General features: G+C 36.4%; 2 protein-coding genes across 2 annotated transcripts in view; both read right to left on the bottom strand.

Annotated features, from left to right (window-relative positions):
- LOC306862574 (endoplasmic reticulum mannosyl-oligosaccharide 1,2-alpha-mannosidase-like) overlaps window positions 1-6699 on the bottom strand; it is a 369711-nt gene extending 363012 nt beyond the window's left edge. The window contains exons 1-9 of the mRNA XM_079405462.1: window positions 6398-6699; window positions 4855-4983; window positions 3589-3697; window positions 3232-3419; window positions 2417-2553; window positions 1683-1792; window positions 1389-1580; window positions 805-953; window positions 457-645 (exon numbers count right to left, since the gene is read on the bottom strand). Coding sequence (XP_079261588.1) covers window positions 457-645; window positions 805-953; window positions 1389-1580; window positions 1683-1792; window positions 2417-2553; window positions 3232-3419; window positions 3589-3697; window positions 4855-4956 — 1176 coding nt within the window. The 5' untranslated portion in view covers window positions 4957-4983; window positions 6398-6699. The remainder of the gene's footprint in view (window positions 1-456; window positions 646-804; window positions 954-1388; window positions 1581-1682; window positions 1793-2416; window positions 2554-3231; window positions 3420-3588; window positions 3698-4854; window positions 4984-6397) is intronic.
- An 883-nt stretch (window positions 6700-7582) lies between these two features.
- Window positions 7583-17670, bottom strand: part of LOC306862764 (uncharacterized protein) — a 61345-nt gene continuing 51257 nt past the window's right edge. Inside the window, exons 42-68 of the mRNA XM_079405742.1 lie at window positions 17506-17559; window positions 17292-17399; window positions 17115-17168; window positions 16932-17039; window positions 16358-16411; window positions 16215-16268; window positions 16079-16132; window positions 15902-15955; window positions 15644-15751; window positions 15486-15539; window positions 15299-15352; window positions 15120-15173; window positions 14896-14949; window positions 14617-14670; window positions 14428-14481; window positions 14211-14264; window positions 14064-14117; window positions 13925-13978; window positions 13655-13708; window positions 13355-13372; window positions 13176-13229; window positions 13047-13103; window positions 11256-11421; window positions 10848-10957; window positions 10680-10760; window positions 9897-10079; window positions 7583-9498 (exon numbers count right to left, since the gene is read on the bottom strand). Of these exons, the coding sequence (XP_079261868.1) occupies window positions 9355-9498; window positions 9897-10079; window positions 10680-10760; window positions 10848-10957; window positions 11256-11421; window positions 13047-13103; window positions 13176-13229; window positions 13355-13372; window positions 13655-13708; window positions 13925-13978; window positions 14064-14117; window positions 14211-14264; window positions 14428-14481; window positions 14617-14670; window positions 14896-14949; window positions 15120-15173; window positions 15299-15352; window positions 15486-15539; window positions 15644-15751; window positions 15902-15955; window positions 16079-16132; window positions 16215-16268; window positions 16358-16411; window positions 16932-17039; window positions 17115-17168; window positions 17292-17399; window positions 17506-17559 (2001 nt within the window). The 3' untranslated portion in view covers window positions 7583-9354. The remainder of the gene's footprint in view (window positions 9499-9896; window positions 10080-10679; window positions 10761-10847; window positions 10958-11255; window positions 11422-13046; window positions 13104-13175; window positions 13230-13354; window positions 13373-13654; window positions 13709-13924; window positions 13979-14063; window positions 14118-14210; window positions 14265-14427; window positions 14482-14616; window positions 14671-14895; window positions 14950-15119; window positions 15174-15298; window positions 15353-15485; window positions 15540-15643; window positions 15752-15901; window positions 15956-16078; window positions 16133-16214; window positions 16269-16357; window positions 16412-16931; window positions 17040-17114; window positions 17169-17291; window positions 17400-17505; window positions 17560-17670) is intronic.

Below are 17670 nucleotides of genomic sequence, written 5' to 3'. Positions count from 1 at the left end.
CGAACCCCTAAAAATCTTAACAAATACAATAGGGTTTCTGCACTACGTGCACGAACCCCTAAAAATCTTAACAAATACAATAGGGTTTCTGCACTACGTGCACGAACCCCTAAAAATCTTAACAAATACAATAGGGTTTCTGCACTACGTGCACGAACCCCTAAAAATCTTAACAAATACAATAGGGTTTCTGCACTACGTGCACGAACCCCTAAAAATCTTAACAAATACAATAGGGTTTCTGCACTACGTGCACGAACCCCTAATAAAAATCTTAACAAATACAATAGGGTTTCTGCACTACGTGCACGAACCCCTAATAATAAAAATCTTAACAAATACAATAGGGTTTCTGCACTACGTGCACGAACCCCTAAAAATCTTAACAAATACAATAGGGTTTCTGCACTACGTGCACGAACCCCTAATAATAATAATAAAAAAAAAAGATAGCACCTGGTACTGAGGGTCCTGTGTGAGTCGGCTGAGCTCTCTGAACTCCAGCTGAATGCTGGTCACCTCTGCGACTGTGCTGTCTGTGGTCCAGCGTGGAGGGTGAGCGGTTCCTTTACCAATGTTCACATCAGAGTAGGGGATTTTGGATGGGGTTTTGAATGCAGGCATTAATCTGAACCCAATGTCTTTCTGCAAGAAAAGAGACAAGGCATGCATTTAGTTCTGTGGTCCATTGAAATAGTTGCATCACATGACTTAGAATGCTGTAAACCATTATAGCTTTACTTTACATTTACAAGGACAAAAATGAATGATAACAGAGATGCTACTAAGATGTGAAGTACTTACAGCTTTATCCAGGAAGAGAGTGTCTCCGGTCAGGTGGTATGTACTCAAGAGACCCCCTAGTATACGGATGGTAGTCTCAAAAAGATTCACATCCACATTCTTGGAAAAGGACAATTCTGTCTCAACCCATTTCCTGGCCTCCGCAAACTCTTTTACAGAAAGAATTTGAGAGAGAGAGAGAGAGAGGGAGGAGAAGGCAAAAGGAGGGACATAAATGAAAAATATAATTTTCCCATTATTATTTGAAGTCTTTACTGCTTAATATATATGCTTAATATATATATTTTTTCCATTTCTTCAGATATTGGACTCAAAACACACTCTAGTTTATTCAAATATACCTACTAACAATGTCCAAAAAATTAAATGTTTAATGCTTGGCATTTGCATATTGTAATTTGACAAAATTGCAGCTTGATTGTAACTTGATTGTAAAAATAAATGAATAAATAAAATGGTCACTTTAAATAAAAATCAACATCTGAGAAATTAAAGTGCCTGTGGAAAAAAATAATAGATCTAAAATCTGAGCACAGTGGTCATGAAACAGACTGGCAGACAGAAGCTGCGATTATAAGACTCACCGTCTTTCAGTCCCAGGATCCACATGGTGTCCAGTGCGTCAATGAGAGTTAGGCCCAGGCCAAACCACTCTCCATGGTTCTTAGATATGGGCTTCAGTTCATCATGACCCCAAGCAAAGGCCTTATAGCCCTTCCACGCGTGCCTGAAGGCCTCCTGCACCGCCTCCACACGATCCACGGCCTTCACTGTGACTGATACAGAAAGACATTCAGATGTCTTTGACAGTTGATCTTTAGCGCAAGCCAAATTTTGGCATTGACAAACACCTCAAATTACAGGATGAATTCTGATACCTGGTTTTAAGGTGGCAGCTTCCTCAGCATCAGCCACGGTTCCTTCTTTTCCATGGGCGGTGGATTGAAGCTCCGTCCCCTGCTCCGCCTCGATCATCGCCCCACGCCAGCTAGGAATCCAAAAACTGGTATCAGTCATGACAGCAGTTTATCTAAGATCCAACCCAGAGATTCAACACCCGTAATCGCACCGTTTCCTTCCACACACCTCACCATTATAACTGCAATTACACACGAGCGGAAGGTGGAGTCCTGTAACAGGACACAGCTGGAGGGAATGAAAGCTCATCACAACTCAATTCAAAACTGCTGTGTTACCAGCTCAACTGTTAATAAACTCTTCCCTAGGGCTCTAGTACTGCACAGGAGTGTTTATCTTCAGCTCCTGTTGTGTATTGGTTCTGCTCTTTCTTAAAAGGAGTGTTCATCCTAAAATGAAAATTCTGTTATTATTTACTCACTCTCACATTTATTTTTTTCTGTGGAAGAAACAATGTGATATTTTTTGCACACGTTCTGTCATTGTAAGGAGCTCCAAGCGTGTGAGTGAGACTAATAACAATAAGTGCCAATAAAACTCATAATTACTGTCTGAGCTTTAATACCTCTACTTATTCAAAAGGTTAAATACTAAACCAACAACAAATAAATGTCAATGTCTAATCCTAGGCATATTATCATTTTCAAAACTCTCATATAATATGGCCTAATTTCTTGAATGTAATAAGCCAAACCTAATGACTGTTTTTGCTTCTTTCCCTCCGTCTTCATCTCTCTTGAGCATGGCTTCTTCTCCATCTTTCACCTGCCAGTCTGACACATTCCCTCGTTTCTGTAGGACTGGAGGACCACGCTTGCTAGGTGGCTTCCTCTGCAGATTCAAACCGCCCAACATAAAAAGTCAAGAGTAGGTGAAGAATCTATTATTTTATGAGGAAGGTGGATAAATGTGCTTAGATTGTGGTTTACTTTAATAAAATATGAAAATAATATTTGTTTGTTTATTTATTTTAACCCTTTTATATTGAATTTAGAATGATTTTATTTTCTTTATTATTGTTATTATTATTAATAATAAAATTAATTCATTGATTTATTTTTTTATTTACAGATAATCCAGATTTGTGTATCGTTTTAAATGACTTATATATATTTTCATTGTTACTATTGATATTAATTTAATCTGAATTTAGAAACAATTGTAGCTTTTTAAAATGATTAATAATAATGTTAATATAAATAAAATTTATTTTATTATTAATTTAATATTAATTTATATTAATGGTTTTGTTTTAAATTTAGAAACAATCACAATTTCTATATTTATTTATTTATAATTTAGAAGCAACTGCAGTATCATTTTAATTTATTAATATAATAATACTAAATACAGAATTAAGGAACTATTGTATTTTACAGTGCAATTCCGGTTTAAGCTGGTCTTTTCAGCAGGAGCTGTAAAAAACCTTTGCAAATGAGTAGAGAAATGATAACGTGAACAATATACTATTTTGCATATCCTTAATATCTGAGAAGTATTCCTACTAACCATGGCTGGAGGTTTGGGAAGTAATGGAATGCTTGGTCTTTGAATCTCTGGCATTACTTCTGGTGGGATGTCCTGGACCCCCGGGTCAACTCCTGGCGGGATCTTTGGGACGAGGCCAGGAGGAATGGGCCTGAGACCTCGGTTATCCATTTCAACCCAGTCCTCCTTCAACGATCTATCAGCGAGTCCTGGAGAATAAACAGACAGAAATACATCCCAGGTGAATTATTAATAGCAAATGGCGCTTCTCCCCCAGCAGCTAATATAAATGCGCAGAGGTTGTAGCAATCATCCAACTTTTGTGTTTTCACCTTTCATATCCAGTGAAATGTTATTAAAGGTGGCTGTATGAAGTACCTCTCCACTGCTCCGTCAGGCTGGGATAGGAAAGAATCCCACAGATGAACAGGAAGGCCAGCAGGAAAAGAATCAGACTGCGCTGAAGCCGAGACAGCTGCTTCCATTTCTGCCAAAACAAACAAAACAATTCAAGGACAATTGGAGGAAAGTGCAGCAATTTTACATTTGATGGCTTGATGTGACAATTGCAATGACTGTCAAATATAGTACTAAAAAAATACAGCCACATGGAAACAACGTGAATCTCAGATAATGGAAGACATTAAAGGGATAGTTCACTCAAAAATACATTAATTTCCTCACCCACATATTGTTTAAACCAGCATCATTTTCTTTCTTCTGTGAAACAAAAATACTGTTCAAAAGTTTGGGGTCAGTTGGACTTTTTAAAGTTTTTTAAAAGAAGTCACTTAAGCTTACCAAGGCTGCATTTATTTGATCAAAAATGCAATAAAACAGTAATATTGTGAAACACTACCAACTTAAAAGAACCGAGAAAATACATTTTTAAATGCAATATATGAGATCAAATTTTCAGCTGACATTACTTCACTTTTGAGTGTCACATGATTCTTCAGAAATCATTTTAATATGCTGATGTGATGCTAAAGCAACATTTCATATTATTATCAATGTTGCCCATAGCTTTGTGTGAGGAATAAACCAAATTAAACTTTAACAATTTGTGTTCTCGATTTTTTATTTCGTTTAAATGACAATCACATTGAACTGGTGTTGCATGAACAAGACCTCCTTCTGGTTCCCAAGAAAAAAAATAACACCATGTGGTTTAGACAGAGATGATGGTTATTAAAAAATACTGTAACAGAGTTGTAATTTTTTGGTGAATGGTTCCTTTAAGCTATGTTTTTAAATTAAAAGGTTATTTTTCAAGCTAAATGCACGTGTTTCGGCTAAGCGGGAAGTGCATGTGTGCTTTTTGGAGATAACGGAGTATATACAAATTAGTAGATTAAATAAAAGAGGGGGAAAAAAAGGGCTTTGACACCTGTGGTTTCCGAAGACTGAACACGACAACTACAGTACCAGCATTTTGTTCTCAGAATATTAAATAGATGTCAAGACATCTCGCAGACAGGAAAACGGCATTCATTTACACAAACAAATAAAGAAGCAGAAGCCATCAGCCTTCAAATATCAACGTTAATGAATGAAAAATACATAATGCTCCATATTTCTGTCCTGCAAAACATGGTAAAGAGTTTAGATGTCAATTTAAGAAGAAAATATGCAGGTACTAACCCTCCAGCAGGACTGTCTCCGGTGCTTGCCGTTGGTGTAGCCGCGGCTATGTTGGTCTCCCAGCGTCAGAGAGACAAAGTCCTTCCTCTGTGGTGAATACATCGCTAACACAGCCACAACTCAAAAACACTGAATCAAATAGGTGAGAGAGCGAAAAAAGACACGAATGACCCAGATATCAAGTGATTTTCCCACAAATCACTATTTGGAACTTGAGCTGGTCTGTTGCTGCAGTGACACTGATCTCTGCTGGTCCCTGAGGAGAATCGAGGTGTAAAATACAGATCTGTTCAGAAGATTAATTACCACCGGAATAAATCTGGAGTAAATCGAGGCAGGGGGTGGCACACTGGAATCCATCCGATCTGAGAACAACACCATGGGACAGGGCCGTTCACCTTGTTGTCCCAGGGCCATGAGAGCCATGTAAGAGGGGATTAGGAACATTAGCCTAAGTCCATCTGGTTTCTATCATACCAACCTGAGCTTATTGGATAGAATAGATTTAAAGACACTGGCCTGCCAAGATGACACACATATGCTGCTTATACAGGAAAAGGTTGAATGCAGGTTGTCCCAAATGCAAATTCAACTTCAGTGTGCAATGAACTACAAGCTCTGTTTTGAGACAACTTTCCCACACTTTTAAACCATTGCCATGACCTCTCCTATTGTTTTTGATATGAATATTTCTTAAAAAAAAAAAAAAATTAAGATTGATTTACTAATGAATCACTTCAAATGAACTGTGAACCAATGAACTGATTAACTAAAAAATCTTAAGAGCTTCCGAATTACACATTAGCCTATTATGGCTTTCCAGCAATTCCAGCAAGTCAATTTCTATTCAAAGAAAACTCTTAGACTACAACATTGTCAATTACTCACTCGAATCTCAAAATCTGATCTGATTCTGAGGTCTTCGAGTCAAATGACTGCTTTAAACCTAACTATATTCCACTACTTTAAATTTTCTGAAACAACAATTACATTGACCTTGATTATATATATATATATATATATATATATATATATATATATATAACATCTTTTGAACCTTTGGCTAAAATCATAGGTCAGTCATATTGACTGTCAGCCATTTTAAATTTAGTCATAATTGGCAGCATGTTCTGAGGTAACTGAAAAGTTTGGGCCATATGCACTACCCATTTTTTTTTTTTAAATAAATGTCTTGACAACCTCATTTCAATTTGGGGACAGCGTCCCTATTGATCAAAATAGTAGACTTTTATATAGTAGATAATTGTACTTCTAAATCTTTTTTTAATTATAATTTTCATCAGGGACGGAGAGTCACTAATATATGGTGCTGGACCAATACTTGCTATTTTTATTTTACATTGGCGGATTTCTAATCGTACACAGCTATGCTGGAAATGCTTTGGCAATACAAATGTAACGTTTGTCAGACCAATAAAGCACAGTAAAATAAATAGAAAGAGAATAATGCATTGATTCTATATTAACTGCTTAACCCATCTGCTCAGGGAGAAAGTGGCCTCCAAACGCATCCTCGTTTTACCTGTCTCTGGACAACTTGATGCTCCTGGTTAGGAGGAGGATCTATATGCATGAAGAGGAGGTCACAGCCCATGCATCCCATCCACACTCAGTGTGTAGGTGACAGCAGGAGTGGCTATCAGATCTCTATCTCTGCTCCATCACGCTGCCCTCCTACAAACCGCGTGTTCCTCCCACAAAACGCTCATTTAGGCTGATATACAGTCTATTCGTAATGTGCCAATCTGTCGAAAAATAAGCATGACCGCTGTTAATAGTCAAACAGCTGTGTGCTGGGAAATGTTTATGTGACAGCTCCTTACTGAATCACGTGACCCTCACGCACACGCGTCATTCGTTCGGGCTCCGCCCTCTTTTGTTAACACGTTCATCACTTTACAACTCATCTTCCCCTACTAGGGCAGAAAAATGTCAGTAAACAGAATTATACTGATGATAGCGTGGTTTATCATCTTAATTTTTCAATATTCTTATAGTGCTTGGTAATGAATAAAGTTACCACTTAATCAACGTTACCACAACAAACAGAGCTACATTTGGAAATTGAGAATATCCCATGTAGAATTCTGCTATATACAACCAAATAAATATTTATTATTTTATAAATTAATAATTTTAATGTAATAAGAGTTGAATTAGCTTAAATACTGTAAAAACGTATGCATAATATATTGTAACGGTTAACCTACACACACACACACACACACACACACACTGTATAAACATAGAACTAAACTAAATAATACATATAAATAAATTTTTTTGCATAAATGCCATCCATTCACCAATCGTGGAGCCTATTTTATAGTATGTATATTACATATTAATATTATAAATTATGTATTTTAATACACTTAAACATAAGAGTTGTACTTAGACCTAATAAACATCAATAATAAATAAATGTGTGTATATATATATATATATATTAAAATGATTAAATAATTTTAATATATATATATAAATATTTAATTTTAAATAATTAAAATTAATTGCATCCAAAATAAGTTTTTTTATGTGTATATTTATTATGTATATATAAATACATTTCAGAAATATGTTACGCTTATATATTAAATATATGTATATATGATATAACATGAATATAAACACACACATAAATACAAGTAAATATTTGCTGTATGTGCATCTTTATATATACATAAATATACACTACACACACATTATGTAAACAAGAACTTTTATTTTGGATGCGATTAATCACGATTAATCGTTTGACAGCACTAATATATATGGCATATTAAAACAGTGTATATATGTAAAATAAATACAATACACAACACCGAATTCAACTACATTTGTACATACAGGAGATTTGAAATTAATTTTGTTAAAAAAATAAAAAAAGTAAAAAATAAAAAATTAGAAGGAGATTGTGGTTGAGTGAATAGAACGAAACACTTTACTGACCTCCATTAGATGGGACTGATGACACTCCTCCCTTGTGATGTTCATGCATTACAGTATGATGATATTCTTACATATACTGGCTGAAGTCTGGCACCTTCCATTCCCAATGACCAGATCTGAACAACTGAAAACTTTTATGGCAGGTTCAGGCATGCAGTGTGCAGTAGATTTCCCACTTTGTCCCCTTCCACACAGACTACAGGACATGAACGACTGCATTCAGAAAATAAATACAGGCAAAGGGTAGCACTTCTAGGGCCCATTGTGCAAAATTAAATCACGTATACTAGCTGGCTTTCAATTTTGCTCATTACCAAGTTTTGCTGTTTGAACAGGAAAAACAACTTCACAAAGGATTTTTAAGAAACATTCGTGTTTCACACAATGATATACACAATTGTCCAACACGATTTAAATGATACATTAATGCACGTTTTATAGCTGATACTCAAACAGATGACCAGCATATGATTTCTGATGTGACAACAAATACATAGAAAACACAATATACATTAAAAAATGTTATTGAACAAAACGTTTTGCAAAACAAAGCACCTGTGCCTAAATTCAATGTGATTTAAAAAGTTATTAATGATAACTGCTTTAAAACAACGCTTAAATTTGTTTTTGCTTGGTTAATCTCAACATATTCTATGAAATTAACCTATTTCCAATATTATTTGTGTGTTTTCTTACATTTGTGTCATATTTGTAAGTGCTCCCTGAGACCTACATACAGTAAATGTGAACCAAAGGACACTGTCTCTATGACTTTATGCATGTGTACTGAATTTCAGTCTCATATCAGCATTAGATCACTGCTTGCACATTTATTAACCAGCTTTGCTGCAGTTTGTATTATTCTTCTCTTTTTGAAACATCTGTTACTGCTGTGTTGTAAATATTAGCACCCATAAATCGTCTAACATACAAATTTAAGACCATTTCTGAAATCAAATAAATGACATGAACAGAGAAAACAAAGGTTAGCGGTGTCCTCACTGGGACGCTTTGTTTGTATCAGTCCTACAATTCAAGTTAGACACTTTAACGAGAGGGGAAAAAGTGTCATTCATACACAAGCCTAATAATGCAAAGTTTTATGATAATAATTGGTTAATCCATGGTAACTGTTTGTACATGATTAAGTAGTAAACAGCTGAAACATGGACCATGCAACCACATAGTGGTCACGTGAGAACCCTGTCATTACACTTGATACGATCCAAGCTTCATCTACAATGTTATTACAAGACCAGCTGGTGATTAAAAAACACTGCTGAAACAAATAAAATTAAATTTAAAAATAGTACACCAATTACAAAGCCAAAAGTCCCTGTAAAGAAATAAAAAATATATTGTCTGTTTGTCTGGCAGCACCGGGATAGACAGGACACCGTCTAGAGTATTTCCTTTACCACGAGCCGTAGATGCTGCATGTTTCTTCAGAGTGTCCTGCTTTCTTCTCTTTGTTGCTTGTATTTAAGGTTAAATGCACAGGATGTACTGTTATCATTCAGGGTGTCTCTAGCTGAAACACACAGGGCCGATGGTGAAGCCAAACTCGTAGCTGCTGTTGCCCAAGATTCCTATGTCACGTAGAGGAAGCAGGTCCATGTCCTCAAACTGAAACACAGACTCACGCGGTCCAGGATCCACTTCCTTTGCAGACTGGTACAACAAACACAAACATAAAGGGCTGTTAAAGGTAAAGCACAATTGTTTAAAACCTTGATAAGAAATGTTTTTGAGCAGTAAATTTAGCTTTGTCATCCCACAAATATTTATTTTTTTAAATACATGAAAATAGAAAACAGCTATTTAATTAAAATTATTTAATTGTAATAATATATCACAGTATTAATGTTTTTACTGTATTTTTGATCAAATAAGTGCAGCACTGTTGACCAAAAGAGACTTTTCAACCGAGCCCAAGCTTTTGAACAGTAGTGCATATCAAAATAAATTGGTTCACCACAGCAACGAATTAACCGTATGCAAACGATTCACTTTCAAAAATGTGATCAAAATAACACACATTATTACTAGTGCTGTTAGAATCCACATACCACACAATCCTGCAGTTCTCCTAAATAGCTCTGCTTCACAGAGTCTGTGAGGAACTGGACCTGTCGCTGTGTCTGGCCCAGTTGGTGTCCAGGGTAACAGGAGTACGTCACTCTCTGTTCTGCTCTGTTGCTCTGGAGTCGTAGAAACCGCAGCTGAACCACACTGAGGGCTGGATACTCAAACTGACCAAAGACAGACAGATGGGTTATTGATGGTAAAATTGAAGGTCACAGTTTACTGTGTACAACAACAGGCCTTAAAACTGAACATCAAACAATGAAGAGCAAGAATTTTATGGGTAATAAGAGCAACATTATTAGCGGCTATTAACCTGGACAATAAATTAAAGATGTTAAAGCATAAAAGGGACAGTTCAGCAATACCTAAAAATTCTGTCATCACATAATCAGCCTTGTTTCACTCAAAACATATCTATCTATCTATCTATCTATCTATCTATCTATCTATCTATCTATCTATCTATCTATCTATCTATCTATCTATCTATCCATCCACCTACCTACCTATTTCAGGCTTTATTTTCCATATAACAAAAATAGATAGTAAATGGGAGTGTTAAGGTTCAAAAACATTTAAAAAAAAGTATCATAAAAGTAAATGATCAATTTCTAAAATGTATACACCAGTCTCTCAGCCTACAAGTCCTGTGAATTTTTATTTTAGGTCAACTATCCTTCAGTCAGCCCCTGTCAATAGCTCAAGAGCACAAACTTTGATCCAACAGGAAGTAAACATTTCTACAGACCGATAGTAGTACTTACTTGAAAACCTCCCTCCAGTGAACTGAACCAGTAGAACATGCTGTTATTCCCTGAGTCATTCAGCCAAGTCCTTAAGGGAAGCTGTGGAAATTGGAAGAGCGATAATAGGATTTTGATGTTCTTTGACATTAAAGAGACACAATAGCAAGATTTTAAGTAGGATATTACATGTGCATCTCTGGGGTGAAGGCAGGTTTCTGCTCCTGACTCTGAGAAGTTACAGTAGGCCAAAAGAGCATCTAAAGGACTGCCTTGGTTTGGGTCAATGTAGTAGAATCCTGCAAAAGTTACAAAAGTTTTTTTTTTTTCAGATTATTTTATCCAAAAATATCCATTGTTAATATATAGCCATGCTATCCATTTTAGTTTTTATCGCTTGAGACAGATCATAATACCATGTGAAAATGGGGTTAATGTAACAGAGTGTTTTAGAGAAAACGTATACGGCATGTTTTAGAGAAAAAAAGGCAACTGTAATGCAAAGATTTCTCAAAGATAAAACAAAGACAAAGAGGAACAAGAACAAAAAGATATATGTCTTTGAAAGGTGGAAAAGATGAAAGCTAGGGCTCTGACCGCTGGTGTAGTTGGGATGGCACAGCCACAGCTCCAGACAGGAAGAGACTGGATGCTGTTTGCTACCATCCGGAGGGTCCACCAGCAGCCGGAGGTCATGGTACAGAGAGTCCAGCAGTGTCTGAATCAGAGGGTAATTGGGCTTGTCTGAACTATACATCAGGTCCTGTTGGAGAAGAAAAAGTATGACAAATTTATTTGCTTTTTTGTGATCTGCATTTTAGTGACGGTCCAAGAATAAGTTGCATTGTGTGATGTTCTGCCACTACAGTTTTCTGAAGATGAATAGCACATATTTTAGTTTTTCCATGATATCAATACACAAAAAGCTGATGCCTTCATTCAAATTATATTATTCATGTTGATAAAAGTCTAAATCCTGAATATAAAAAGAGTATGAACAGACAGAAAAAGGTCAACTGGAGCTTGATAACACAAAAATTTAATTTTATGTACACAGAAATGCACAAAAAGAAAATCAGATTTTTACAAGTCCACATACCTAGGTGGATTTAGTTAAGACTACTCAGTATGAATAGTCTAATTTCAGTTCTTTTTCCATTGTTCAGAATGCAACTTGTATGCTACATAATGGAAAATGCACAGTAATATTTCTAGCTGTGTCTGAATTAGGGCTGGGCGATATGGCCAAAAAAATGATCACAATAATTTTTTTTCATATCAGTCCATATTGATAATTATCACGATAAATGTCAAATCTTTATTTCTTTCAAGTTTAAAGCCAGAAATTTGCACCATTTGCAAATTTTCCTTAAAATAAATGGTATTAAGGTATTTCTTAGTTTCTGCATGTTCTAATGAGTGATATTGTATCAAATCAAGAAACAGGTTTGGGTTGCCTGATAATATTAATAATAATAATAATAATATCACCTTTTTTGTCTCTTAGAAATGCACATTTGATAGTAGCTTGAGTTCAATTTTTGTTCATTTTTAAAATCAGTAACATCTGTAAAAAATTGTACCAACCTCAGTTTTATGTGGTTACGTTTTTTTTTTTTTTTCTTTTTTCAAATTAAGCTTATGATCTCCCATACTAGCATACATTTAAATCATGATAAACACAATTAAAACCACACATACAGCACCTCAATACCATGGTAAAAATATAACTATATGGTTTTTAGGTACGTAAGCCTATTTGTATGAAAAACAGTAGTCTAAAAACATTCTGTATAAATGCACACATGCTATAGCTTAATCACAAATACATGCATTATAATTATATACCATTACTCCTGTAATAAAATTCAATGTAAATATCCCACATTTCTGCCATGGTGCAGTGAGTGTTACTACAGTAAATCCATGATAAATGATGGCGATGTGTAGATTGAAAAGCCTTCTGACTGTCTCGTTGCACACAGTGTTTCTCCTGTTTGGCTATAAACTAGTTTAAATCACAGAGTCATTTGTGTTCATCGCTGAATTCAATGCTTCCCTCTGGATCTCACAGCGCTGTTTAGTGCTCGCGTGACTGAGTAGACGCATCTGCTCTAGTGAGCTCGTGCTGTTTCATTCCGCTTTTGGTGCATATACATTATATCGAACTCTTCATATCATTTTATTGAGGAAAATTATATAGCGATAATTATAGTTATCGAATTATCGCCCCCAGCCCTACTAATTTTGTGCACTTTTACCCCAAACAGTGAACTATGTGACATTTGCTAGTGTGTGAATTTTGACCTTAATCACGTGATGTTTGGTATTAAATTATCAGCACAGCAAATCGGAGTAAAAGGGTCACTAAGATTTGAAACAACTTGCCTTGATCTGGGTCAGGTTCACAGAAACACCAGCAGGCCCTGGTGGCCCCGGTGGACCCTAAAATAAGAAAATAAATTTATAAATAAACAAATTAGTTCTCATATTATTACAAAAAAGGTGTCAACTTACTGGCAATCCCCTCCTTCCAGGGGGTCCAGGAGGCCCCTCAAATCCTGTAAGTCCCTAGGATTAAAGTGAAAAAGAGATGTTAACCTGAATATAAAATTATTTGATGTATTTTTTTTTATGAATATGCAACATTTCCTTTTAACCTAACTAAAGAAAGCTTTGGAAATGACATTTCAAACCTTGTCTCCAAACAAGCCCTGCAAGGTGTAAGAGATAAAAGAGAAAGAAATTATAAATGATCTTCATGCTCTTTCGAAGAAAAAAAAAACAGGCTGTGGTTGCGATAAAGCACTTCACTGTCCTTGCTTTTGTCATTAAAAATGAATCAACCATGCGTTCATATCTTGAAAGGACAGAGCACATGTAAATGCATCTGCAGCAGACGTTTAATGCAAATTGGGCTACAGTTTATTAGGCACAGCTTGCTATTAGTTTAAATGTTGAAACATAAAAAAAAAGAAAAAGAAAAAAACATTCACCGGTAGTCCAGGTATTCCAGGTGCCCCTCTAGGCCCAGCAGGACCAATATTTCCCTTAAGGAAAAACACACACATTTACTGTTTAATAATTCAGAGGATTTATCAATATTGACAGCACTGCAATACACATGTACATGTGTCAATATAAAACATAAAAAATTATTTTTATATTTTATATTTATTATTATTTTTATAAGCATTGTCTTACAATATCTATAATGAAGGCAAAAAGCAAAAGAATACATGTTAAATGAAATATTTTGACTTTACCTGATCGCCCTTTGGTCCTGGGGGTCCAGGAGGACCAATAGGCCCCATACTCCCCTAAAAAGAACAAATAAATACTCTTACAAGAGAGTTGAATAGGCTGCACTGCAGATTCCTTGAATGTGCTTGATATACATTATACCTTCAAGCCATCTTTCCCTGGTGAACCAAGTGGTCCCTGATCTCCTTTCTCACCCTGTTATGGACAAGTTAAAGTATCAACAGTAATCATGCATTTCTAAGGTATCTGCATTAAAAGAATCCTGTCTGAGAAAAACTTTAAAAGCACCTCTGCTCCTTTGACACCTTGCTCCCCAGGCTCTCCTCTCAATCCTTGAATTCCCTGTCAAGCATAGAAAAAAGTTTTAGCCAATGCATGATTATGATTTCGAACTGTATTAATGGTTTCCCATTTTATTAATTTCCACAATGTTATTTAATTAAAAACATGTGATAACACTGATGTTGATTGTTCTGACCAGGCATATCAAGCGTAACAAGCTTACCATACTTCCTCCCCATCCAGGAAGTCCTTTCTCTCCTACATCCCCCCTCTCTCCCTATTGGACAAGCAGAAGCCAAGAAGGAAATTCATAATACTTAATGTCCAATTCAAACCATGAAATTAAAGAATTAATCTCATTATGTCTTTAACTGCCATGTTGTCATTGTTGATATCATCTCTGAACTCTGACCTTTTCTCCTCTTGGTCCTCTGGTCCCTCTCAACCCTGCTTTGCCTCTTTTACCCTTTAGATGTCAAGCACCAACAAACAAAAAAAATCAGTTTATCAAATATAATCACCACCATCTTCCAAACGTTTGCCCTGCATTATTACATACATGACATCAGAGTCTAAAATATCTAAGTACATAATGACACAATAATGTTGCTAAACTTCTTTGGCTTTAACTTAGAGATTTGGAGTCATTAAATAGTATAAGAGGGTACTAAAAGGGCATATCGCATCTTACCCGCCGTCCAATGTGACCCATTTTTCCAGGTCCTCCATCCTTGCCTTGATCTCCCTAAAAATGCATCAAGCAAATTCAAATTTAAAATTAAATTGCAGATAAGCGCCCTGGAAAATCTGCATTCTCAAACACAGTTCTTATATCTGACAGCAAGGACAAAGGCAAAAAGGAAGAACTTTTATTTTAGATAGCAGATAGGGAAAAAGAGAACATTATGACCTTACCTTCTCTCCTTTCATGCCTTCTCTTCCTTCAGGTCCTGGGTTACCCATGCGGCCCTGCAACAAACAAAACTCGTTAAGGGCTTTGATGATTCAGCAGTTAAAACAAAGGCAGAATTATGATAAGGTAAATCTATTTGTTGTCTCTTTGCTGTAAATATTTTATCTCACTGGGCACTGACCTGAGCTCCTGGCAGACCTGGTGAGCCACGTACCCCTGCCTCACCTTCTGGACCCTAACAGAGTTTCGAATTGATATAATTGGGTAAATCAATCACATGTACTGTATTTATATAAACAGACAAGCCCAAAACGCCACAACATCTCATTAAACAAATGCAATATTCTGGGTTTTTTTATGGTCTGTACCTCCAAACCAGGCAGTCCCGGTGGTCCTTGAATGCCTTGAAGGCCATCTGGCCCCTAAAGGGAAGAAATTGCTTTATTTTGAACATGTAGTGGATTCACAGGCAATTTAAAGAAGAAATCATGAGTTTCCATCTTAGTGTATTTCATTACAAACTCACCTCCACCCCTGGTTCTCCTTTATCTCCTGAGTCTCCTTTCTCCCCTTCAGGCCCTGGGAGACCTTTAGGACCCAAAAGACCTTGGGGACCTACTGAGCCAAAACCTCCCTGTAGACCAAGATATGAAAATTAATGAGTTACTCTTAAGATAAAAATTAATTTGATATTTCCCAGTTTCCCCAAGAGATCCCATAAGAATAAACTATCAAGAACAGATTATCCGGGGGAGGAATATAAATGCAAAGAAATGATCTTTACCTGTGTCCCGACTTTTCCTGCATCACCTCGCACGCCTTTGGTACCTGCAATTCCCTGAAGCACAGATATCAGTAATAAATCAGCCATTCTTTTGACATCCAAAGAATTTCAATTCAGTGTAAAACAAATTATATGTTATGCACATATACAATAATATGTTTTCAAGTTGATCAGAACCTCAGGTCCAGCATCTCCTGGCTCACCAAGTAAACCATTTGGCCCAACCTCCCCCTAAAAGAGAAGCCTAATTTTAGACCATAAATATAAATAAAATAATCCAAAGATGCTCTAAGTGAACAATCAAACTCGCTACCTTGCTTCCTGGAGGTCCATCAGGCCCCACCAATCCTAGATGGCCTGGTCCACCCTTAAAGAAAAGAGGAACTGTTTTATTAGTAATGTCAACTATGTGGCCATATCACATGAATATTGGGGTCATTCACTCTCAGCACTCACCTCTACAGCTTTTAGGCCAGGAGGTCCAAAACCACCCATGAGGCCTGACTCACCCTAACATAAAAGCAGCCAACGTTCACACACACAATTACAAACAAATTGACACAAACAAGCACTGACAAGATACCATGTATTTTAGTGTTTAAATTTGGAAAAATGCCTACACTATACCATTGAAAATTTCGGGTTGGTAAGATTTTTCTCTTATGCTCTTAAGTTTCTTGCTCATGTGTTCTTGCTGCATTTATTTGACTTCAATGAACGTTTTCTATTTTAATATATTTAAAAATGTAATTTATTCCTGCAAAGGCAATGCTGAATGATCACATGATTGTTACATTTGTGCTGCTTTATATTTTTGTGGAAACCGTAGTACATTTTACCAGGATTCATTGATAAACAGCATTTATTTAAAATAAAAACTTTTGTAACATGTCTTTACTGTCCCTTTTGATAAACTTAACGCATCCTTGCGGAATAAGAAAAGTAAAAACTTTGATTTGTAGTATATCAAATGGTAAAAAAAACATGACAGTCTATGTAAACATAACGTGAAATGCTAGTTTGCACTTACTTGGAGTCCGATTTGGCCCTTGGCTCCCTTGAGCCCCCTCTCTCCCTGCTCCCCCACGTCTCCCCATGGCCCCTCTAAACCAGTAAATCCTCGTGGGCCAATATCACCCTGAGGAAAACAATGAAATATAGTACAACAGTATTTTCCCTTGTGAAATGACACTAGCTATAAAATATATATGACCTTCTCTCCTTTAGGGCCAGGATCACCAGCAACACCAACTGGACCAGCATCACCCTTCAACAGGAGAAAACACCAATATTACTCTTACAGGGACAGTGAGACTGATTGTATTGGAGACAGATGACTTTAGGGTTAAATTGCACAGTTGTGCCAACATTAAGAAACGGCTCTCTACACCTCAATGCCTGCTGGGCCTGGTGGACCCATTGGACCCTCAGCACCTGGAGGGCCAATGTCTCCTTTTGGTCCTTGAAGACCATGCTTTCCAAAGGGACCTCTGTCCCCCTGCAAGAACATTGAATTATATATAAAAAAAAATTTTAAAGCCAAAACAGCCTTTATGAATGTTACTGTGTCAATGAAATAGAATTTAATAATTATTTCTCCATACCTTATCACCTTTTGTTCCAGGAGGCCCCTCCAAACCTGTCGGACCAGATGGACCCTGCAGAGGTCAGAGAGCTTTCATCACATCTCTGTTGCCACCAGTTTCTTGAAGCTACAACAATGCTGTGTATCACAGTGATTTTATCCTCTTTCATTAAAATACTATATA

The sequence above is a fragment of the Barbus barbus genome (genome assembly GCF_936440315.1).
Source record: "Barbus barbus genome assembly, chromosome: 43".
Classification (NCBI taxonomy): Eukaryota; Metazoa; Chordata; class Actinopteri; order Cypriniformes; family Cyprinidae; genus Barbus; species Barbus barbus.
This window is presented reverse-complemented; position numbering and strand designations above follow the sequence as displayed.